A 24599-nucleotide genomic window follows, 5' to 3' on the forward strand; every position below is an offset into this window, starting at 1 on the left:
ATTTCTGTATTTCTACTGAGAGGAGAAACACAGCCATAGTCCTCAACCTGCAACCATCCTCATTGGGAGTCTCTCCATTCTTGATGCTTGTGTCTCCTCTCTCAACATCGCTAATACTCTCTTTGTTTGACTTTCTGCACCTGGCTCCATCGTAGTGTCTGCCCCTACACCTCCCTCAGCACACCTCTAGGATGCAGCTCTCTGACACCTGAAGAATGACACTCCAAGCCCTGCAGATCCCGACTGTCCCTTTTGAATCCTCCAGGCAGTATCAGCTTTCTCCTCTATCCAAACTAAAGTACCTCAGGAACCAGTGTATCTCCCTGCCTGCCTCTAGTGGCCCACAGTAACCAGAAGATGATTGTTCCTGGAGGAGTTAGGGATCCGCATGGCAGCTGACCTGAGCAGGCACGGACGCGTGCTGTGCTGTGCTCTATATATCACTTGGCACTCGGCAATGATGCCACAAACACGTCCTTGTCTTTAGGAGTGAATGAAACACCGTGTTTTCATATGAACGTTATTTTTCTCAGCAGTAGAAATGATGAACAGACTTGCCTATGTCTAAGAAAATCCCATGACAACTCCAGAGACGACAATGTCAGTGAATCTCAGAATGGGCAGGATTTGCAGCACGTGACAAACCCCAACTCAAGGTCCTTTTCATGATCCATAATTGGGATTTGCCAGAATCTGAAGGGACATAACATTACCTGTGCCATCCCCCTTTTCCTTCTTGTCTCATCTCAGTTAATGGTATTTTAACCAACACCTTATGGAGCTGCAGTGCCATTCTTACTGGGATCCATCTACACCCATGCTCCAACCACATGGGTAAAACCAAAACACATTCCTAATTTCCACTATAAATTTCCCCTGTTCCAGACTGTGTCCATTGCCTTTCTTTCCATCACTATGCTCAAGGGGAGTTTTGCTCCCTCTGGCTTCCTCCAATCTTCATCCAGGTTTGGCTCCTCTCTTCATCCTTGTCCTGGTTTCGACCAGGATGGAGTTAATTTTCATTGGAGTATTTCATACCATCAGGGCGGGCACTCACGCTCTCTGTCTCTCTCTCTCTCTCTCTGCAGTATTGTTGCTGGGGGGGGGGGCGGTCGTCGCGCTCGGTAAGCCACTGCTGCATTTTACCCGTTTTCTTTTTGAACTCACTATTGTTACTGTTGTTCTCTTGTTATATTTAGTAAATTCTTTCTTTTTATTCAACCCACGAATTCTCTTCTTTTGTCCCTCCCCTATCTTACCAGAGGGGAGAGGGGGAGGTGAACAGCTGGCCACACGGTGTCTGGCTGCCGGCTGAGTTCAAACCTCCACAATCCTCCAGTCAAGTGTTAGAAGATTATAAACCTCTCCCTTTAGCGTCTCATTTGAAGGCTGAAGCGGGTCATTTCTCTCAGCCTCTCCTCATGTTTCACATTATGGAATCACAGAATTCTTAAATTTGGAAGGGATGTCTGCAGGTCAGCTGCTCCAACCCCATGCTCTGGAAGAGTGACCTAGAGCTGTGTTGTCAGGACCATGTCCAGATGGCCTTTGAATGCCTCCAAGGATGGAGACTCCACAACTTCTCTGGGCATCCTGTGACAGTGCTCCCTCATCCTCACAGTCAAACATTGTTCCCTGGTGTTCAGAGAGAGCCTCCTGCGTTTCACTTTGTGCCCAATGCCTCTTGTCCTGTCACAGGGCACCACGCAGAAGAGCCTGGCTCTGCCTTCTTCACACCCTCCCTTCCGATATTTGTACACAGTGATGAGAGCTCCTCTGAGACTTCTCTTCTCTGTGCTGAACAGTCCCAGCTCTCTCAGCTGGGATCTCCATACGAGACATGCTTCAGGCTCTCCATCATCTAAGTAGCCTGTGGCTTGACTGTCTCCAGTATGGTTGTGACATAGAGTTCTCAGTGAAATCGCACACGCTTCACCCGCTGTTGTCACTCACAAGTCACGTTTGTGTATCCCCTATGTCTGGTTCAGCTAGGATAGGGTTAAGTTTCCCCAGTAGTGGGGGGGAAGCTCTAGCCAGGTTATTCATATACCATGCTGACATCACCTCCTGGCGCCCAAGCGCGGGAGCACAGGAGAGTCGGTTAACGCGTGTGTTATGCCATCTCTCTGTTCTCACTGCTGTATCGGTAGATATCTTGCTCTGTTCATTGTTATTACTGCTATTGTTATTGCTATTGTTGTTGTTTATTTTGTTGCTGTTGCACTGTTGTATTAAACCTCTCCTTATCTCAGCCCCAGGGCTTTGTATTTCACTCCCTTTGTGGGGGACGGGCAGCGGCCACGTGGTCTCAGACCCCGACAGGACCTAACCACCACACCCCAAATACCAGCACGGGCCCTCAACCTATCTAATAGCCCTGCCTGGAGCCTGGGCCCTCTCACCCAGCACCTGGGGCTCCTCCTTCTCTCTGGCTAAGCCAGTCTGATGTTCACTAGTAAAAAGATGTGTGAAATCTCCCACTCCTCTCACCATCATCCCCACACTCTTGGATCCCTCAAACATTACCATGGCTTGGTAATATCAGCCTGTCTAGCAGCCATGAGTGGGCCCTGGGCTCCCTTACCCACCTCTGTCTCAGACTTCAGATACAGCTTTTCTGCCCACTCACTGAAATATGCTGCAAATGGGAGTGCAATATGCGGAGCGGCTGAGGGAACTGGGGTTGTTTAGTTTGGAGAATAGAAGGCTGAGGGGAGAACTCATTGCCCTCTACAACTACCTGAAAGGAGTTTGCAGAGAACTGGGGATGAATCTCTTTAACCAAGTAATGAGGGATAAGATAAGAGGTAATGGCCTCAAGTTGTGCCAGGGAAGGTTTACACTAGATATTAGGAAGTATTTCTTTTCAGAACAGGTTGTTGGGTGTTGGAATGGGCTGCCCAGGGAGGTGATGGAGTCCCCATCCCTAGAGGTGTTTAAGAGTCAGGTCGGCATAGCGCTTAGCGATATGGTGTAGTTGGAAACTGTCAGTGCTAGGTTAACGGTTGGACTAGATGATCTTCAAGGTCCTTTCTAAACTAGATGATTCTGTGATTCTGTGAAATTCCATATACGCACCCATGCACATCGGTTTCATGTCAAAAAGAAAAATGAGAAACACACTGAGGTCCCTCCAGTCACTGGTTCTCAGACCTGCCACACATACACATGCAATGTGGTCCCTGCAGTTGCTGACAGCAAGATGTATGACCCCTCTGCCACCTTCTTCCTTCTCCAGTTGCTGGCACCCAGACCTTGCTTACACTCCAGTCCCTCCAGCTGCTGGCGCAGAGGGTCATAGGCTCTATGACCTGTGACCCTTCTCCAGTTGCTGGCACTTAGATTTTACAGCACACACCCTGGTGATTCAACTGCTGACACCCAGGCATACAATCTCTACGGGCATAGGTTGGCTCTTCAAATACTGGCACCTAACTCTCTCTTTCACATCCCTCTCTCCACTTATTGGCACTCAGACCTTGCAACCCTCACATTTGGAAAGGGAGTGAAGTTACTCAGTAGGATGGTTGAAAAAGGATTTCATAAGACAAGAGGTACAGTAGTGATCAGGCACAGGCATCATCCCAACATGTGTTTCTGTGCTGCTGGTTCCAGTTTCCTTCCTCCTCTCTATTGCCTCCCCTTGCTCTTCCCCAGTCCCCTCTTCCCCACCACCTTTGACACTTCCCCTAAGCATTCCTTCAGAACTCTTGCCTACTTCTGCAGGACTCCCTCAAACACCCCAAATCCTCAGGTTCCTCTTGTCACTTCTAGTCACTTACAAAGCTCAGCCTCCAACACTTCAAAGCTTCACCTGCAGTTCCCTGATGGGACACTGATCACTTCCTGAGAGACTGGTGTCATTGTGTGCCTTGATTATCACTTTCCCTTTGACTTGTTCTTCCCTTTGAAAGGAAAGGGGACTTGATCAGACAGCCTTAGTGAACTGGCCACTCTCACCTTCCACAGGCCTTTGCAGTGACCTCTGGTGAAGTTCCTCAGGTGAGTGAGTTCCTCAAGGCACACTGAAAGGGTCCTGTCCGCTGAAACAATAGGATCTCTTGAGTCAAGGCTCTGGGGGGAAACCTCGTGGTGATTCTGGGTGTCCTTAGTGCTGAAAGAGACCTGAAAGCAGGGGGGCAGCTCAAGGGGTTGAACAGAGCATCTTGTCCAGTGTCTGGCTGATGGGTCTTTGTCACATGTTGAGGCTTTCCCTGATCCCCAGGTGCAGGGCTAGGAGGACATTTTCCCTCCTTTGGCTTTTATTTCCGGGAGGTAAAACCACAGGAGCACTTATGTCTCCTACCAAGAGCCCCCTCCTCCTATAATGTTCATTGGTGGATGCTGAGGAAGAGTAAGAGCTGGACAAGCAGCTGCGATACTTCTGAATACTCACAGCTCTATCCCAGTCAGCTTCAGCAGCTTAGGGGTGTTCCCGACTCTGCTGTGGCAATGGACCCTCGTGGCAAGGAAGGCCAACAGCATCCTGGGCTGCAGTAGGAAGAACAACACCAGCAGGACAGGGGGCCTGATCCTTCCTCTGTCCTCAACGCTGGTGAGGCCACCTCTGGAGTGCTGGGTCCAGTCCTGGGCTCCCCAGTACAAGAAAGATAGCTGAATGAGCCCAGCAAAATGGTGCAGGGACTGGAGCAGCTTTCCTATGAGGACAGGCTGAGCGGGCTGGCAGTGTTCAGCCTGGGGAAGAGAAGGCTCGAGGGGGATCTTGGCAGTGTCTGTAAATACCTGATGGGAGGGAATGAAGAAGAGACTCTTCTCAGCAGTGCCCACTGACAGGACTAGAGGTAGTGGACACCGGTTTAAAAACCAACTTAACATGGTCCTGGTTAAGCTGCTCTATCTGACCCAGCTTGAACAGGGGCTGCATGATCTCAGAAGGTGCCTTCCAACCCAACCAGTTCTGTGGTTCATTGCAATATGCCCAGATTTTCTCCCTGCTGCACAGGCTGGGCAGGCAGAGACCCAGCCTCACCCCAGCACCAGTGTGCAGTTCCTGGGCAGGCTGAGCTCAGAGCTACACCCAAGCAGTGGTGGGGAGGGAGTCGCTCCCCAGCACACACCCTCCCCTTCCTGCGCAGTGCTGCACACTGAGGGCACAGATGTGGACTCAGCACGCAGAGACAGAGAGCGCTGTCCTGGATTTCGGCATTCCCCACACACAGAAGCACCTGGGAGTCCTCTGCAGACAGCACAGAGGAGAAACTCCCTGAATCCACACGAGCTTTGTACTTACTCACCCCCAGCAGCATTGGAGGGGACTGGTTTGGGAGCTGCTGGTACAAGTAGATGTCAGGGTTGTAATAGCTGGTGGAGAAATCAGAGTGTTGTGTTGTATCCTGATTGGATGGTCCCTTCTGGAGGGGATTGGAGCACGGAGTCCTTCTGCGCATGACCTGTAAAGCCGGAAAGAAATTTCAACACTCCTTGCATAGACCCAGCCTTCTCCTGATGATTTTGGCCATTCCTACACAGGCTGAAAGCATTTTATTAAATATACCTGGGAGAGAAGTTTCCATTTCTAGTGTTGGACTCTACCCTAGCAGCTCTGTCTTTCTCGAAACACCTGTGCAAAAACAACCCCTAGAAAGGTGGTTGTGAACACTCACAGGGATGTGCAGAGTCTTCTTCCTCCCTCCATTCCCATCACAGCTGACATCTCCCTGACAATGTTCCAGTCCCACCTGCAGTCCCTGCTCTACCTACAGAATCAGTCCCAGTTTCCTGCAGAGTCACAACTGGAATTTCCCCTCCCACCACTGGCAGGACAACCTCTTGCCCTGCTCCTCCCCAGCCTGAATGTTGTGTCTCACTAAAAGATGTCAGTGCCACCAGTGCTGCCAGGAAAACCAGGACCATGTCACACACTCCCATGCACGGCATGTCCAGGGTACACACAGAAAGAGGGAGATGAAGCTTGAGAGTTCACCACTTCTCCTCCCTCTGGCAGCCCAAAGCATCCACCAAATCTCAGTGTCAATGGTGGAGCAACACTCTCCCTGCTGCTGCAGACAGATGTGCTTGGGACTCCACACCTCTGCCCGGGGAGGCTCTGTAGGGAGATAAATTAAAGTTGTTCAAGTGCTCAGCCCAAAGGAAGACACCAAATTGTGACTCTTACTGTGTTCCAGGTTTGCAAGGGCCAAGGGGAGGTTGTTCAGCACTGGGGGGCTCATCTTTGGGCAGTCAGGCCACAAATGGGCTTTTCTCAGCCCTCCAAGTCGGGAGGTGCTTGAGCATCCCCTCAGACACACATACGCTGCTGTAGAAGTGCTGCCTCTCAGCTCCAGATCACATTGTCGACAGGGTCTGGTGCACCTGGAAGTTCAGGCAGGAGCCTGAAGGATGATATCAAGCAGCCTGCTGTCAGGCAATAGGAAGCTGCAGGCTGTTTGCCTGCTTCTTGCTGTTCCTGGAGATCACAACCAGCCCAACCAGCCCCCAGCATGGGAGGAGTGTCCATGGTGAACTTCTCCTGCCATCCCGTGTCCAGCCAGAGGCAGGGGCCTGCACCCACCTCTCTCGGGGTTGGAGACAGGCCCCTTTGCAGCACCTGATGTGCTCCTTGTCTCTCCTTAGTAGTGTCTGAAGGGAGGTAGAACCTGGAACAGCCAAAGGCAGCTGGAAGCAGGAGTCCCTGTCCCTACAGGAGTTCTCTTTCCCTTCTCCCCACACCACAGATGAGGCCCTTCAAGGGAAATGTCTCTGGGAACAACAAGTGCTGTAAACATTCCAGCCAGAGTCAGAGACATGACCTCTCTTGGACAGGAGGACATCCAGCACAACCCTCTGCTCCACAGACATCTTGTTCAGGGATACCCCTCAGGTATCACAGTTGAATTCTTGTCTGGAGGTGACACCTCTGAGGAGTGTGAGAAGAGAGGATCATCTTATAAACTTAGGGGTGTTTCTGCCTACAATGGGATTGAAATCCTTATGGGATGCAGTGGAAAAGCATTTGGGGATTGTGCAAGGGGTTGTGTCGGGGAAGCAGCAGAGACACAGATCAAGGCAGTTTGTCCTGGAGCAGACACGGGAGGAGAGCTGGAAACAGGGACAAGAGGGGCTGATGCCATGTGACCATGGGGCTGATCCATGTGCTGGCCTGGCCATGCCTGTGGCTCTGCCTTGTTTGTCCCCCTGCCAGTAGTTCCCTGCAAACCGAGTTACAAAGTCCAGCTGGGACAGGCACCATGGCTGATCCTTCACTCTGTGCCTTGGAACCCTCTGACCATGGACTTTGAAGAGCTGTGTTGGCTACTTGAGCCACACAGGGTTCCCAGGCGAACGGCTGGAGCCCGCAGGCTCTTCCCAGTGAAGAACTGCAGCCCATGGGAAGGACCCACGTTGGAGAAGTTCATGGAGGACTGTCTGCCATGGGAGGGACCCCACATTGGAGCAGAGGAAGAGCGTGAGGAGGAAGGAACAGCAGAGACATGTGTGATGAACTGGCCACAACCCCCATTCCCCATCCCCCTGTGCTGCTTAGGGGGATGAGGCACAGAATTCAGGAGTGAAGCTGAGCCTGAGAAGGGGGGAAGGGTGAAGGTGTTTTAGACTTGTTTTTCATTTCTCACCATCCTACTCTGATTTGATTGGCAATAAATTAAACTGATTTCCCCAAAGTGAGTGGTTTTTGCCTGTGCCTGTAATTGCTGAGTGATCTTTCCTTCCTTATCTCAACTCACAAGGCTTTGGTAATATTTTCTCTCCTTTGTCCAGTTGAAGAGGAGCAGTGATAGAGCAGCTTGGTGGGGCACCTGGCACCCAGCCAAGTTTAACCCACCTCAGGTGCCCAGACCAGGCTTTTACTGTGTCTCCTGGGCCTCAAATCAGAAAGTTCTGAATCCTGTCAAACAGGCTTATGGTCTCAACAATGAGCCACTCTGGGGAGCACCTGAAGGTGCCTGTGACCTCGACATCTGCTTCTCCTCTGGCTGTGGAGCTTGAACTCCTGACTCCGTGGGATGAATCTGTAACATGAGCAGAAACATTTTGAAAGATCCGTGAGAGCCTGTAACTGAGGATGCAGTTTTTCATTGTATATTAGAGCTTTTAGAAAGTAATGAAATGTGCAACCCCTTCTGGCTGTTCTTTCCTAAGGAAAGTTTTGCATTAGCAACTCAGCCCTGGAGTGCCCGTGGGGCCGGGGCAGAGGAAAGCACCTGCTCGGGGTTCCCTTGGCTGTCCTCGGGGGGAAAGGCCGGAGCCCGAGGAGGGGCCCTGTATGTTCCGTGTGAGCCGAGGGCTGCCCGGCTGCCCGTGGGCAGGAGGAGCTCTGCTGCACCGGGTACTTCCTGGGTGCGTTGGTTTCTTAATTGCCCCGTTGCTAATTGGCTCCGTCGAACGTGCAGGGAGGCTGTTGGCGGTACTAACAGCCTTGGGGGAGCCCTTGGTGCATGTGCCCGGGAAGGGCAAAAGCTCTGGGACTCTGTCCCCTGGGCGAGGCATTTCTGAGGCAGAGCTGGCCGGCCGTTACAGACAGGCCCGAGGATGCCCCGTTAGGCAGCAGAGTCTGAGCCCGTCGGGAGGCAGCAAGAGAGCCTGGGGGAAAGCCCGCCCTGCCCTGCCTGCCTTGCCCAGCCCGTCTGCCTGTCCCTGGGCAGCGCTGCCCAAGCGCGGCTCTTTGGTGGCCTCGGGAGCACAGACCCGCAGCGGCCGTCAATGAGAAGAGGTGCTGAGGCCAGGCCTTGACTGCTGGGGGGGCCTGGTGGTGCCGGTGTTGGTGGCGGGGCCGGGCGGGCGGGGGAAGCGGCGCGGGGCCCAGGGACAGGCAGGGCCGGGCGGGGCCGGGCGGGGCCGGGCGGGGCGAGGCTGCCCTGGCGGGCGGAGCGGCAGCGCCCCCTGGCGGGCCCTCCCCGGACTGTCCCCCCGCCCCCGCCGGCCCCGCCCGGCCCCGCCCGCGGCGGTTCGTGCCCGGCCGCAGCCCCGGCTCCTCTCCCCGTGTCTCCCAGCGCGCAGTAATACACCGCCGCGTCCCCGCGCCGGGGCCGGGCGAGCCACAGGGCGCTGGACCGGCGGTCTGCCGCCACCGACAGCCGCCCCGGCGGGGCCTGCAGATCTCTGGAGCCCTGATAAGCGCTCACGATAAGTGCGGGGCCTCGGCCCGGGAGCTGACGGTACCACTGGATGGGGTCGGAAATTTTTGCGTTGGGGTGGGAGCAGTTGATGGTGACGCCGGTGCCCTCGGTGGTCTCTGCCGACGGCTCCTGCTGCACCTGGGCTCTGCCCGCAGCCACTGCCGAGGAGAAAAGAAGAATCCCTTTGCTTCAGCTGAACATGTCGTGCAGCCGGAGAGGGGAGAAGGGGACACATCACAGATGATGGGGGTGTGATCTGAGAACACGGGATGGAGAGACACTTTCCCTGAGAGTGGTTGTTTGGGGACAGGAATGTATGAGGGATGTTTGGAAGGACAGTCCGAGTGAGGAAGAGGAGAAGGGACTGAGGAAAAGAGATTGGCTGGGAGGAAGGGAGGGAGGGACAAGTGGAATAAAAAAATGGAGAGACAAGCTGGGAGGGAATGAGCTCATTGGCGGCAGAAGGAGGACAGAGAAGGGAATAAGGTTCAAGAGGAGCAGGAGGGATAGAAGCAAGTCCCGGGCCCAAACCCAGCCCCCCTCGTAGCTCCTGTCCCAGCTGCCGCCGGCAGCCCCGCGCACCCAGGAGCACCGCGGCCAGCCCCGCCAGCCCTGCGCCCCGGCCCCGCCGCATCCCGCCGCTCCGCCGCCCGCGCCTCGCTGCCCCCCGCCAGCCCCGGCTCTCTGCTCCGGCCGCGGCGCCTCCTCTCGGCCGCCTCCGCTCCTCTCGGCCGCCGCCAGCTCCGCCCCGGGGCTGAGCCCTGCGCCGGCGCCGCTCGGGGGCTCGCCCGGGCTCAGAGTGCTCAGCGGCTCTGCACCGCCACCACTTGCGCTCCCGGCAATCCCACTCTCTCCCTCCTCCAGCAAGGGCTCCCCAGCAACAAGAAGCCTGCCCAGCGCCAGCTGCAGCCTGGGGCAGCAGCAGGGCCTTGGCCCAGCACATGCAGCAGCTTCCCAGAGCTGTCCCCGAGCTCAGCGCCTGCAAACAGCAGCCACTCACCTCCTGCCCATGGCACGGAGGAGGCTGAGAGCCTCCCTTCAGCTGCCCCTCTGCAGGCCGAGCACAATGCCTCCGAGCTGCTCTCTAGCAGAGGGGATGGGAGGCCAAGGGTGACCTGGGCGTGCAGGCTTCAGGGAGGGCAGGGGACAGGGGGAATCACAGAGCCACAGTGTAGCCGAGCAGGGACACACAGAGGTTGTCTGGATCAACCCCCGCTTGCAACAGATCCCCTTAGATCAAGTCACTCAAAGTCACATTCAGTCCAGCCCTGAACACCTCCCAGGGTGGACACTGCCAAACTTCCCTGGGAAACATGTTCCTTCTCTCCTTCTCCAGCCTGGAGACACTGTTGGGTGTTTTCCACAGACTTGCTGGGACTCACCCACTTCCCACTACTCACAGCATTCATGAAAACTTTAAACAGCATTGCTCCTACTACTGATCCCTACTACTAGATCACACTAGTGAGTGATGGCCGGCAGGGCTTTGGACTATGGTCACAACTCTTTGAGCCTGGTAGTCCAGCCAATATCCCACCCAGCTGATCATCCTCTTCCTGAACCCATTCATTTCCAAGGTGGACATAAGAGAAGTGTGAGAGAGGTTGTCAAGGTCTTGCTAAACTGTAGGTACACACCTCCCCTGCCCTTTCCTTGTCCACAGTGCCTGTTACCTCCTGACACACCAGCAAGGTTTCCCTCAGCTACACGAGAGCCTCAGTCCAGCAGCAGCTCCACGGAGAGGGGAATCAGCCCTGGCTGAGCTCTCCCAGCAGAGCTCCCTGGCACAGATCTCCCCAAGGTCACTCAAGGGAAGGGGGGAAGCCTTGGCTGCACTGTGTCCAAGCTGGGCCTGAGCCCAGGCAGACAAATATTCAGGAGGGGAGATGGGCTTAGAACATTTACCCACTGTACACAGCCCTTGTCAGAAAGAGAGTCTCTTCTGGACAGCCCTGTGGGACAGCAGCAGGATTTGGCGGATGTGCTCTCGATATTAAAAGGAAGGTCACTGCTCTGGTGCAGCCCTCTGATTACTACACCTTGTTGGTTATCCAGGCAAGTAACGAGGAGGTGGTAGAGAGAAGTCTTAAGTCACTCAAAAAGGACTTCAAGGCGCTGGGGTGGCTAATTGAAGGCTCGGGAGCTCAGGTCGTATGTTCATCAATCCTTCAAGTGGAAGGGAAAACCACTGATAGAGGGTGGAAAACGTATCTGATTAACACATGACTCAGAGACTGGTGCCACCGTTGGAATTTTGGGTTCTTTGACCATGGCGAGGTTTATAAGGCACCTGGTCTGCTGGTGACAAATGAAACAGGTGGGATGCAGCTGTCCCACAGGGGGAAAAGGATTCTGGGGCAGGAGTTGGCAGGGCTTATTGACTGGGCTTTAAACTAGATATGAGGGGGGACAGGGAGATAACTGGGCCTGTTAGGAAAAAGCTCAAGGAAAGCATGCCAAAGCTTGAAGAATGGTGGACTGGTGAGGGCTCTCCCTCTGCCTCTTCATTTGAGAGAAGGGAATGATGTTTAGGGACCGTGGAAGCACCTGAGAAGGGTCTTGTAGGGAATGGGGCACGTGCTCACAAAAAGGTGTTGAATTCACTAGCTCATCTCAAGTGCATCTACACCAATGCACGCAGTATGAGCAACAAACGGTGAGCTTGAGGCCATGATGCAGCATGAGAACTATGATATAGTAGCCATAACAGAAACATGGTGGGATGCCTCACACGATTGGAGTGCTGCAATCAATGGCTACAAGCTCTTCAGAAGGGATAGACAGGGAATGAGAGGCGGTGGAGTGGCCCAGTATGTTAGAGAATGCTATGAGAGCTCAGAAATCAAGTATAGTGATAACGGGGTTGAGAGTGTTTGGATTAGGTTAAGGACCAATAAAGCAGATCTTGCTGTGGGAGTCTGCTATAGACCCCCCAACCAAAGCAGTGAGGTGAATGAAGCTTTCTATAAACAGTTGGGAGAAATCTCACACTCACTTGCCGTTTTTCTTGTGGGAGACTTTAACCTTCCGGGTATCTGCTGGGATCACAGCACAGCAGAGAGGGAACAATCCAGGAGGTTCCTGGAATGTGTGGAGGATAACTTCCTCACACAGCTGGTGAGTGAGCCGAGCAGGGAAGGTGCCCTCCTAGACCTGCTGCTTGTGAACAGGGAAGACCTTGTAGGGGAGGTAAAGGTTGGAGGCCATCTAGAGTGCAGTGATCATGAGATGATTGAGTTTTCGATCCGTGGAGAAACAAAGAGAGGGGTTAGTAAAACTGCCACCTTACACTTCCGGAGGGCAGACTTTGACCTGTTCAAAAGACTGATTGACAAAATCCCTTGGGAGGCTGCCTTGAAGGAAATGGGAGTCCAGGAAGGCTGGACATACTTCAAGAGAGAAGTCTTGAGGGCACAGGAGCAGGCTGTTCCCATGTGCTGAAAAACAAGCAGGCAGGACAGGAGACCGGCCTGGCTAAACAGGGACCTTTGGCTGGATCTCAAGAACAAAAGGAGAATCTATGACCTTTGGAAGTGGGGGCAAGTCTTTCATGAAGACTATAAAGATGTAGTGAAGTTATGCAGGGAGAGCATTAGGAGAGCCAAAGCACAGCTAGAGCTCAACCTGCCTGCAGCTGTTAAAGATAATAAAAAATGTTTCTATAAATTCATTAACAACAAAAGGAGGATTAGGGAAAATCTCCCTCCTTTATTGGATGCAGAGGGAAACATGGTAACTAAGAATGAGGAAAAGGCTGAGGTACTCAACGCCTACTTTGCCTCAGTCTTTAGCAGTGGAACTGGCTGTTCCCTGGACACCCAGCCTCATGAGCTGGGAGATGGGGAGGGGAAGCAGAATGAGGTCATCACAATTACAGAGGAAGTGGTCAGAGACCTGCTACACCACTTGGCTGCACACAAGTCTGTAGGACCGGATGGGTTACACCCAAGGGTGCTGAGGGAGTTGGCAGATGTGCTCGCTAAGCCGCTTTCCATGATTTACCTGAAGTCATGGCCAACTGGGGAGGTCCCATTGGACTGGAGGGTGGCAAATGTAACACCCATCTACAAGAGAAGCAGAAAGGAGGGTCCAGGAAACTACAGACCTGTCAGTCTGACCTCGGTGCCAGGGAAGGTCATGGAGCAGGTCATCTCGAGTGCCATTAAAAGTCATATAGTGGACAACCAGGAGATCAGGCCTAGTCAGCATGGGTTTATGAAAGGCAGGTCCTGCTTGACAAACCTGATCTCCTTCTATGACAAGATGACCTGACTATTGGATGAGGGAAAAGCTGTGGATATTGTCTACCTGGATTTTCAAAAAGCATTCAACACAGTTCCCCGTAGAATCCTCATAGAAAAACTGGCTGCCCATGGCCTGGATGAGCGTACGGTCTGCTGGATCAAGCACTGCCTGGATGGATGGTCCCAGAGAGTGGTGGTCAATGGAGTTAAATCCAGCTGGCAGCCAGTCACAAGTGGTGTTCCTCAGGGCTCAGTGTTGGGACCGTTTCTGTTTAACATCTTTATTGATGATCTTGATAAGGACACAGAGTGTATCATCAGTAAATTCGCAGATGACACCAAGTTAAGCAGGAGTGTCGGTTTGCATGAAGATAGGGAGGCTCTACAGAGAGACCTGGATAGATTGGATTGGTGGGCCAATGTTAACGGGATGAGCTTCAACAAGGCCAAGTGCCAGGTCCTGCACTTGGGCCACAACATCCCCATGCATGGCTACAGGCTTGGGGAGGTGTGGCTGGAGCTGTCTGGAAGAAAAGGATCTGGAGGTTCTAATTGACAAGCAACTGAACATGAGCCAGCAGTGTGCCCAGGTGGCCAAGAAAGCCAATGGCATCCTGACTTGTCTTAGAAATAGTGTGACCAGCAGAAGTAGGGAGGTGATAGTCCCCCTGTACTCTGCACTGGTGAGGCCACACCTGGAGTGTTGTGTCCAGTTTTGGGCACCTCAATACGAGAGAGATCTCGAGGTGCTGGAGCGAGTGCAGAGGAGGGCAACGAGGCTGGGGAAGGGCCTGGAGAATAAATCCTTTGAGGAGCAACTGAAGGAGCTTGGACTCTTTAGTCTGAGGAAGAGAAGGCTGAGGGGAGACCTCATCACTCTCTACAACTACCTGAAAGGACATTGTAGAGAGGCTGGTGCTGGTCTCTTCTCACAGGTAATTAGCGATAGAACAGGAGGGAATAGCTTTAAACTGCAACAAGGGAGGTTTAGTCTGGACATTAGGAAAAAATTTTTCACAGAAAGAGTGGTCAGAGAGTGGAATAGGCCGCCCAGTGAGGTGGTGGAGTCACCACCCCTGGATGTATTTAAGGGTCATTTAGATGAGATGTTGGGGGATGTGGTGTAGGGGAGAACTTTGTAGAGTTGGGCTGATGGTTGAACTCGATGTTCCCAAGGGTCTTTTCCAACCTGAATGATTCTGTGATAATAAACAAGTTCTCATACATAAACATGATAATTCCTGTAACTCATTTTCTTATTCCCACCTCTTTCCGGTCATGTGCACTTGAGTCCTGAAATGAGTTGGGGGGCTGCTTTTACAACCACCATGGACTACTGACTCAACAGAAAGACCCTCCAATGTCCTTGTCTCAAGGAGTTTGGATCACATTACGATTTTGACATACTTGAGTCCATTTCACAATGTATCTTTTAGAATACCTGGTGTACAGGGCAATAAACCGTCCTTACCAAAGAGTCTAATACTACCTGGTCATGAATCTTATTCTTTGAAAAGCAATCTGGTTAATGATTATTACCGGCCTAAGTGGCCTTAGTCTGGGACTTTACAAAGGACATTGTAGCAGCATCACTGGTTGTGTGATTACTCTAAATCATTCTTTATTTAAATAAAAATCACCAAAAATCATTAAAATCAGATCAAATTAACATCAAATCAGTAACAGCTTCCCCTTGCTCCACACCAGTCCCCTCTTCCCCACTACCTTTGACCCTTCCCATAAGCATTCCTTCAGAACTCTTGCCTCGTCCTACAGGACCCCCCCTCAAACATCCCAAATCCTCAGGTTCCTCTTGTCACTTCTTGTCACTTACAAAGCTCAGCCTCAAACACTTCAAAGCTTCACCTGCAGTTCCCTGATGGCCCATCAATTAGAGGCTGAAGAGCTCTGGTCTCCCTTCTTGTCACTCTCATCACTGCCTGAGAGACTGCTGTCATTGTGTGCCTTGATTATCACTTTCCCTTCTACTTGTTCTTCCCTTTGAAAGGGAAGGGCACTTGATCAGACAACCCTAGTGCACCAGATACTCTCACATTCCACAGGTCTTTAAGTGACCTCTGGTGAAGTTCCTCAGGTGAGTGAGTTCCTCAAGATGCTGAAAGGCCCCTGTCCCCTGAGAAAACTGGGTCACTTGAATCAAGGCTCTGGGAGGAAACCCCAAGATGAGCTCAATCTTTGAAGTGTGTCCCCGCAGCACCTGCAGCAGCACTAAGCCATGGCATTCACTTTCCAGGACACATGAGATGTTGCAAACATGAAGGAAAAGGGAAAGACTGGCCAAATCATCCATCAGTTTCAAAGGTAAGGTGGGTGTAAGAAAGCACTCAGGTCATGTGAAATGTCATTCTGGAATGAATTACTTTGTGCCCCCATATTCCAACATGCTTATTGTTTGCTCTCCCAGATGTCCTGTGTTTCCTACAAGAACATGAACCCTCTCTCACAGCTCTTTGGGAACATCCCAGCATGAGGACAGACCTGAATTCCACCACTGGGTGAGATCCAAATCTTATCCTTCTTAGCCCATCCAGGTGGAAAGGGAACTTCTCATATCTCTTGCAGGACCTCACAGAGACACTTTTCTCCAGGTACCTCACTCTCTTTGCCTCCTTCTCTTTCCCTCTGGCCCATCTTTCCCTCAGACACATCAGACACCCACGGAAGAGCAGGTCTTTATCTTAAGGCAACTTCATCAGGCCACCTTCCTCTCTGGTGTCCCAGCCTCAGCATTTGCAGCTGCAGGGCATCTGGCTCACCCCAGACACAGCCCTTTGCTGCCATGGGAACATGTCAGGGCAGCACCTCTCCCTGTGCTCAACTGGAACTGGTCCCAGACCTCCACAGCCACCCCACGGCGATCACCAGGGATGGGCTGGATCTTGTCCAACTCTGGGATTGTTTTGGCTTGTAAAGCGGGGAAGCCCTGCAGCTGCAGCAATAGGGATGGTCTCTAGCTTTGACTTTGTCTCTCACGAGCAGACTTTGCCTGTGAACAGGCTGAATTTCCAAAAAAGACCCTGAAGCTTGGACCCAATACACCTTCTCTCTTTCCTGTAATGAGAACACAATCAATTGAACTGTTTCCGCCCAACCCACAAAAGCCCAAAAGCTCTCTGCTGTCATTAAATCCACCAGCGATGGCCGGGGTCTGATTTCCCTTCTGAGCACTGGGCTTCCAAGGACTTGCCTGGAGTTGTCAGGGGCACAGAGGCAGAGAGCTGCCTGGTGGAGTCCTGGTTCTCAGAGTGTGGGGAGAGGCTGTGCTTCCTCATGTGCATATGCACCTGCCTGTGCCTGAGGGGGCATTTGTGCCTGTGTGTTTGCCCTTGGGTGCGCATTTGCAAATGCCCATGTGAGAGTGAGTGTGTGCCCGTGTGTGTGTGAACAAGTGCCTGTCTGTGTGTGTCTGTGCAGGGGTTTGTGTACCCGGGCGTTTTTGCAGGTGAGCAAGTAGGTGTGTGTGGTGTCAGTGTGCGTGTGTGTGTATGTGTGTGGGCATCTGTGTGTGCAGACGAGCACATATCTATCTCTGTACACGAGCTTGCACGTCTATCGACATGCAAGTGTGAGTGTGCAAGTGCGTATGAGCAACTGTGAACACTGATGTGATGACAAGTCTCGGGGCTGAATGTGTGTGTGTGTGTGTGCATGTGCAGGGGTTCCTGTGCAACTGGCTGTGCATGCACATGTGTTTTCATGTGTGCTGACATGTCATGGCATCACACAATGATAGTATATCTCGAGTTGGTAGGGGCCCAAGAGCATCATTGAGTGCAACTCCCTGCTCCTTGCAGGACTGCCTAAAACTAAACCATATGGCTGAGAGAATCATCCAGATGCTCCTTGAGCTCTGACACATTTGGTGCTGTGACCACTTGCGTGGGGAGCCTGTTCCAGTGACCAACCACCCTCTCAGTGAAGAACCTTTTCCTAATGTTCAGACTGAACTTACCTGATGCAGCTTCATTCCATTTCCTTGACCTTTCCCTTTCTATTCCATTTCCTATCACTGGTCACCAAAAAGAGATCAGCACCTCCCCTTCTGCTTCCTCTTTGAGGAAGGTGTGGACTGTGATGAGGTCACCCCTCAGCCTTCTCTTCTCCAAGCTGAACAATCCACGTGACCTCAGCTACTCCTTATATATATACTCTTGCCCTCAAGACCTTTCTCTATCTTGGTCACCCTTCTCTGGACACACTCTAATAGTTTGATGTTTTTCTTATTTCAAGGTGCCCAAACCTGCACACAGTACTTGAGGTGGGGCGGCACCACTGCAGAGTGGAACAATCACCTCCCTTGACCGGCTAGCTGTGCTCTGCTTGATGCACCCCAGGACACTGTTGGCCCTTTAGGCTGCCAGGACACACTGTTGACTCACAGACAACTTGCCATCAACCCAAAGCCCCACATCTCTTTCCGCAGGGCTGCTCTCCAGCCCCTTGTCCTCCAGTTTGTACGTATAACCAGGATTACCTCATCCCAGGTGGAGAATCCGGCACTTGCTCTTTCTACATTTCATGAGGTTGGAGATTGCCCGGCTCTCTAGTCTATCCAGCTCTCTCTGCAAGGCCTCTCTACCCTCCAGGCAGTCCACAGCTCCTCCTCGTTCAGTATCATCATCAAAATTACTTAAAGTACATTTGATTCCGGCATCCAGATCATTTATAAAGTCTTTGAAGAGAAATGGCCCTAAAATGGAGCCCTGGGGAACCCTGGAACATGGACTGAACATTGCTGCAGAGGGAGGAGTGGAATAATTGTGGGGAATTTCTGCTGTTGTAATTGTGGTGAAGGGATGAGGGGAGGAGTGTCTGTACAATGTCCACTATTGTTGGTGCTGTGATGGTGTTATTTTGATTTTGGTGTGAGGAATTCTTTTTGTAAGTGAAGTTTTTGAACATTGTAGATTGTGTGATGAATGTATATATTAATGATAATTCTAAAATATGTGATTCACAGAGCAGAGGGGTGGAATGTATTTGCTTTATGGGGCAAAGGTGCAGGGATGCAGCCTGCAGGGATGGCTACTGTGAGCAGTTACCAGAAGCTGCCTCCCCCATGTCACACACAGTCAGTCCCCGTTGACTTTAAGATGACTCATCACTGACCAAAGCTGAGCCAATCAGTGACACTGGTAGCACCTCTATGATAATAAATGTGAGAAGGGGAAAAAACTTGCACAACATAATCTGGAAGAGAGGAGTGAGAAAATGTGAGAGAAACAACTGTGCAGATACCAAGGTCAGTGAGGAAGGAGGTGGAGGAGGTGCTCCAGGTGCCAGAGCAGAGATTCCCATGTGTCACACACTGTTCATAAACAAGAAACTGTTTGTAAAGAGGATGTCTCAAACAACTCAAGTTGGATGCCCTGTGGGGGGAAAGAGGAGCGAGCTCTGCAGAGCTGGGGCTGTGGGCCATTTCCTTCACAGAACCACAGAATCATCTAGGTTGGAAAAGACTTTGAAGTTCATCTAGTCCAACCATTAACCTAACACTGAATGTTGTCAAGTCTACCTAAGCATTATGACAATCTGACTCTGAAACACCTCCAGGGATGGGGACTCCACCGCTGCCCTGAGCAACCCATTCCAACGTCTAAAAACCCATTCTGTAAAAAAATACTTGATAATAAACAGTCTAACCCTTCCCTGGCACAACTTGTTACTTGGTTAAAGAGACTCATCCCCACCTCTCTGTAACCTCCTTTCAGTTAGTTGTAGAGGGCGATGAGGTCTCCCCTCAACCTCATCTCCTCCAGACTAAACACCCCCAGTTCCCTCAGCTGTTCCCCATAAGACCTGGCCCCAGACCCTTCACCAGCTTCGTTGCCCTTCTCCGGACATGCTTGAGTCATTCAATGTCCTTTTTGTAGTGAGGGGCCCAAAACTGAACACAGTAATCAAGGTGTGGCCTCACCAGTGCCAAGTACAGGAGTAAGATCCCTTCCCTGTCCCTGCTGACCACGCTATTTCTGATACAAGCCAGGATACCATTGGCCTTCTTGGCCACCTGGGCACACTGATGGCTCATGTTCAGCCGGCTGTCAATCAACACCCCCAGGTCCCTCTCTGACTGGCAGCTCTCCAGCCACTCCTCCCCAAGCCTGTAGCGCTGCTGGGGGTTGTTGTGGCCCAAGGGCAGCACCCGGCATTTGGCCTTATTGAAACTCCCCCAGTTGGCCTCAGCCCATCGCTCCAGCCTGGCCAGGACTCTCTGCAGAGCCTCCCTACCCTCGAGCAGATCAACACTCCCACCCAGCTTGGTGTCATCTGCAAACTTACTCAGGGTGCACTTGATCCCTTTGTCCAGATCATCAATAAAGATATTAAACAGGAGTGGCCCCAAAACCGAGTTTCCTGCTGTTGTTGTCCAGAGACAGAACTTGCCTAACTGCGGAGGTACAAGACAGAGAAAATGACAACCTTCTGGAACAACCTATTGCACATGTGCAAGAAAGACTATATAAAGGTAATACCCCACGTATGTCTTTGACAAACAGCTACCTATGGACTGCACTGGATACTCTGCGACAACGTGGGATCCGATGGTGTTCATTCTCCTTTTTCTATCCCCTCCTCCTGTCTTTTTCTCTTTCCCTTTTCTGCTCTCTCTCTCTTACATATATTCACGTGTATAAGTTCTGTAGGAGTTGAATTGGTTGTTCATTGACGGGTTATTAGGAATATAGTTTCATTGCCAAAGTGCCTTTATTTGTTCTCTGAAGGGTTATCAGTTGATTGTAGCCAAATTGTCTCCATTCACTTACTAAAGTGGTCAGTTAATAAAGTCACCAGCACAACTGTTCCTCCGAGTCCTTGTGGTGTCTCAGCCGTCCTGCAGCTCTGTCAAACAGAGACTGGCTCTTTGACCAGCATGCAGGCTCTCGGGGAATTCAAAAGATTCACCCCCCTCGTAGTCCACCACGTGGGACGAGATAATAATTTTGGTGTCAGAAGTGGGATTCCCCAAGTTGGTCAGTGAGAGGAATGTAGAAGGGATATCGACTGAGTTCGAGAAGGGAGGACATAAAATCAGCCGAGTCCGAATTCTCTGGCAGATGATTGTGGTTTCCTGGGTTCAGTCTGATCTGGACTGCTCCCCTTTGCTAGAGCTGTTGAAAATGTATAAATCTCACCCAACTCTTAAAAAGACACCCTGGGCAGAGGACAACTGGCAATTCCCACTCACTGTCGCAGAGCAAATAAAGGATTTGGTGAAAGAGAACAGGTCGAGACCTGGAAAAGCTGTGGTTTGTGGTGTTTTGTGAGCAGCACGGATAGCAGCACAAAAAGATAGATGTATAGTGAAGCAGACTGAGCAGAAAGAGAATGAATCTTTACAAGGGCTAGTTAAGAACTTACAAGCAGAATTAGAAGCTGAGCGGGAAAAGCGGCTGCAGGAGGAGGTAACTGAGGACAGTTCAAAAAGTCAGTGGCGAAACGCTTTTGTTCAGGAGCGAGAGTTGCGCTTGGAATTAGCCGAGGCACTGAAAGAGGATGGTGACAGTGAGTGTGGGTGCTCTAATTTACCAGAGGAATGCAAAACGATTAACAGAAAAGTACCTGGCCATTACCCCTGGGAGGAGATGGAGCAGATAAAGCTCGAAAAAGAGAGAATCAATCCTCAACTCCGCCCACTGGTCAGAACAGAATTTCTGTACCCTGGGGAAGCTGATGCTGTGCCAGAAATCATAACAAAATAAATACCCTATAGTCCAAATGAACTGACAAAATTGCAGGAAAAATACAGTAGACTCCCTAGAGAAACAGAGATTGAATATATGTGGAGGGTTTCACTCATGGGGGGAGACAGAATTAAACTCAGTGAAGAAGAGGCACAGGAATACTGGGGTCTGGGTGTGTTTCTGACTGTCCCAGATACCAGGGCTCCCTGGTGTTTAACTCAGAAGATGGCATACTGGGCCGGAGGGCTGGATCCCTGAAGTGGGGAGACCTGGGAACCATCCCCATGCAGGGGCTGGACCAAATTACCTAAAGTGTGCAGAAGGCGCTTGTCTTCAGTTTATGCAGGACAGGCGTTTAGTACCCCATCTGCCCTCCCGATGCTGTTAAGAGCTGACCCGAAACCTCTATCAAAGGGCCTCCCTGACTCCTTAAAACTATATGCTATACAGACCGTCTAAGGGCGGTATTCCCGATCCAGGAGCACTTGGCAAAAACATTAACGCCAGGGAGAAACCAAACACAACCCTCTTCAGTGGAATTCCCCCTCACTTGAGAAGAGATTGCGTAGGAGCTGATATATTACTACCCCAATGTAGGAAGCTCGGGGGGGGGGGGGGGGGGTGGGGGGGGCGGGGGGTGGGGGAAATGGGGGGGGCGGACACATGACACACAAAAAGGCAAAGTCTCGCTTAAGAGAATGGAATTTGACAATTGTCCTTTGAAAAGACCACTCCCCCAACCCCGCTCCCCCACCGAAACACTAGGGTTCTGGTGTTAAACAGGGAAATTGGTTTTGCTGGCACAGCTTGTGGATGTATGTAAGGCAGCTCACCACAAATCAGCAGGGAGATCTAATGATTACTTTCCCCACAGGGCCCCGAAGAACATCCGTTACCTTTTTAGTAGATAACTGGAGGGTAGGTGTCAGCTTTATGCGCTGATGTGGCAGCCCACCACAATATTGTACCAGATAAAAATCAAATATGGGTTACTATGTGTTTGGGAAGTCCCTGCCCCAAAACACAGCCACAGCGAAGTGCTGGTTGCCCAAAGAAGACAGTCCCATTTGGGTAGTTATCAGTGTTGGCCTATACCCAGTGAACATTCTAGGACTTGATGTATTAAAAGGGAGAGGGTGGAAGGACTCGAGAGGGAGGGAATGGAAATTTGGATCTCCCACCATCACCTCCATACAATTGTTACAGACAGCCCCAGCACTTGCTCCATCTAATAGAGTAAAAGTAAAACCTTACCCCTTATCATCGGGAGCCAGAGAGGGAATTACTCCAGTGATAAAAGATTGCAAGAGCCAGCAGTAATTATAAAAACTCACTCCTCTTATAATTGCCCAATATGACCAGCACGTAAGCCAAATGGAAAATGGTGGTTAACAATTGACTATCGACACCTCAGTGCAGGCACTGGCCCACTAACAGGAGCTGTCCCTAACATAGTAGAGCTAGTCTCCACTATCCAAGAACAGTGTCATGATATTTTAGCAACTATTGATGTTAAAGACATGTTTTCCATGGTGCCCCTGCAAGAGAGTGATCGAGACAAATCTGGGTTTACCTGGGATGGTATACAATATACCTTTACCTGCCTTCCGCAAGGTTATAAACATTCACCTACTTTGGCACACCATGCCCTAGCCCAGGCGCTAGCGGAAGCCCCTCTTCCCGAGGAGGGAGTAAAAACATACCAGTACATAGATGAGGTACTGATAGGGGGGACCAATGTTGCTGCAGTGGCTGAAGCCCAAAGAAACATAATTACCCACCTAGAAAAATTGGGCCTCCAAACTCCCACTGAGAAAATAGAGTTATCTGCCCCGAGGTGAAATTTCTAGGCATATGGTAGAAAGGTGGCACAGCGTGCATACCTCCTGAAACCCTGCTTGCCTTGGAACAGGTAGAAGTCCCAGACAATAAAAAGGAACTTCAACATGTTTTAGGCTTGCTGGTTTTCTTGAGAAAATATATTCCACATTTCTCCATTATATCTCATCCTCTTTATGACCTAGTATGTAACCAAGCGGCTTGGGATTGGACCCCTGTTCATAAGGAGGCCTTGAAGTTATTAGTGTTTGAGGCAGGAGTATATCAGACCCTGGGCCTGATCTACCCCACAGACCCCCTTCAAATTGAATGGGTCTTTGCAATCCATGAAGCATCTATACATATATGGCAAAAGGGACCAGAGGGCCCCATTCACCCTCTTGGGTTCTTTTCATGCAGTTTTAAGGATGCAGAAAAATGCTATTCCACCTGGGAAAAGGGTCTATTTGTGGTAATCCTAGACCTACAAGAAGTTGGAAAAATCATACGGAAACAATCCATAATACTGTGAGATCCTTTAAAATTCTGAAACCCATCCTACCAGGTACCCCACTGTGGGAGTAGCACACTGAGAGACAGCTAGAAAATAGTATGTGAAATTAGAACATTACAGTCACACATACAGAGTGACAGAAGGTTCACTTCTCATTGATATGTTTTCAATCTTACTTTGAACTCTTACCTCTGAGGGACACATCCCGGAGCAGGTACTCTAAGAGACAGGCCTGCAGGAAAACCTGAAGAAGCAATGTGAAGCAGGGAATAACAGAAAGCAAAGAGCAGCAGCAAGGAACCATTGAACAAACAGCCACAACCTCCTGCATTGCCTGCCCCCTCACCAGAGCCATTGGGCAGAAAAAGCATGTAACCCATGATGAAAACAAGAGGACCTGAGACTCTTTCACCACTTTCTCCTTCATCTCAAACCACTGACACTCTCCCCTCCTGGAAGAAAATTTAGGCCTGCAGATCCCTGGGTGCCCAGGGGAAGCAGAGCTGCCAGGGGAGAGCTGAGGGACCCTTCCCCCAAGCTCAGCCTTGCACACACACATCCCCTCCCTCCCCTGGCTTCTTGCACAGACAAGGAAGCTCCCTGCACCAGGGTGACACCCACAGCACAGAGGTACAAGGCACTGTCAGAGACCTTGACTTCCTCCAGCTGCAGGACGCTGTATTTCCTTGTGGTGTTCAGCAGCGTGGTGAGACGGCCACTGTGCCTTGGGCCAGCTGCTGCCTGATATGAGAGCAGCTGGGGAGCTTGGCCTTTCCTCTGCTGGTACCAGGAGAAACCATTAAAGTAAGAGGTCTGGTATGTGCAGTTGGTCTGGAAAGTGTCTCTGTGCTTCACTGTGACTTGTCCTTCTTGCTGGGTGACTGTGGTCTGCCCCATGGTGCCTGGAAGAAAGGGAAGGTCAGTGACTCTGCAGGGAAGGGCTCTGGGAGGCAAACCAGAAATGGATGAAAAACCCTGGAGGAGAAGGCTCCCTGTCCCTTGCCCTGCAGGAACATCATGAGGCCTGGGCACAGCAAGGTGGAGACTAGTTTTGGGCAGGAGCTCAGAGATCTCAGACCAGAATGGACCCCGAGGGGAGCTGTGCTGTCACTGCTCCTATCTCCCTGTTCCTTCTCGTACTGCTCAGAGGAGCAGGGAAAAGCCTGTCATGCCTGTACTTTGTGTGCTGGGATCTGCACCGCTCCAGCAGTTTGATGGGCCC

General features: G+C 51.3%; 1 gene segment (V, D, J or C); it reads right to left on the minus strand.

Moving 5' to 3' along the window:
- Positions 1-919: 919 nt before the first annotated feature.
- LOC141934002 (T cell receptor alpha variable 4-like) lies at positions 920-9729 on the minus strand. The segment is given in 4 exon segments: positions 920-991; positions 2331-2364; positions 8971-9253; positions 9678-9729. Coding segments are annotated over 4 exon segments (441 nt in total).
- Positions 9730-24599: the final 14870 nt, after the last annotated feature.

This window comes from Strix aluco, chromosome 24 (genome assembly GCF_031877795.1).
Source record: "Strix aluco isolate bStrAlu1 chromosome 24, bStrAlu1.hap1, whole genome shotgun sequence".
In the NCBI taxonomy this organism is placed as follows: Eukaryota; Metazoa; Chordata; class Aves; order Strigiformes; family Strigidae; genus Strix; species Strix aluco.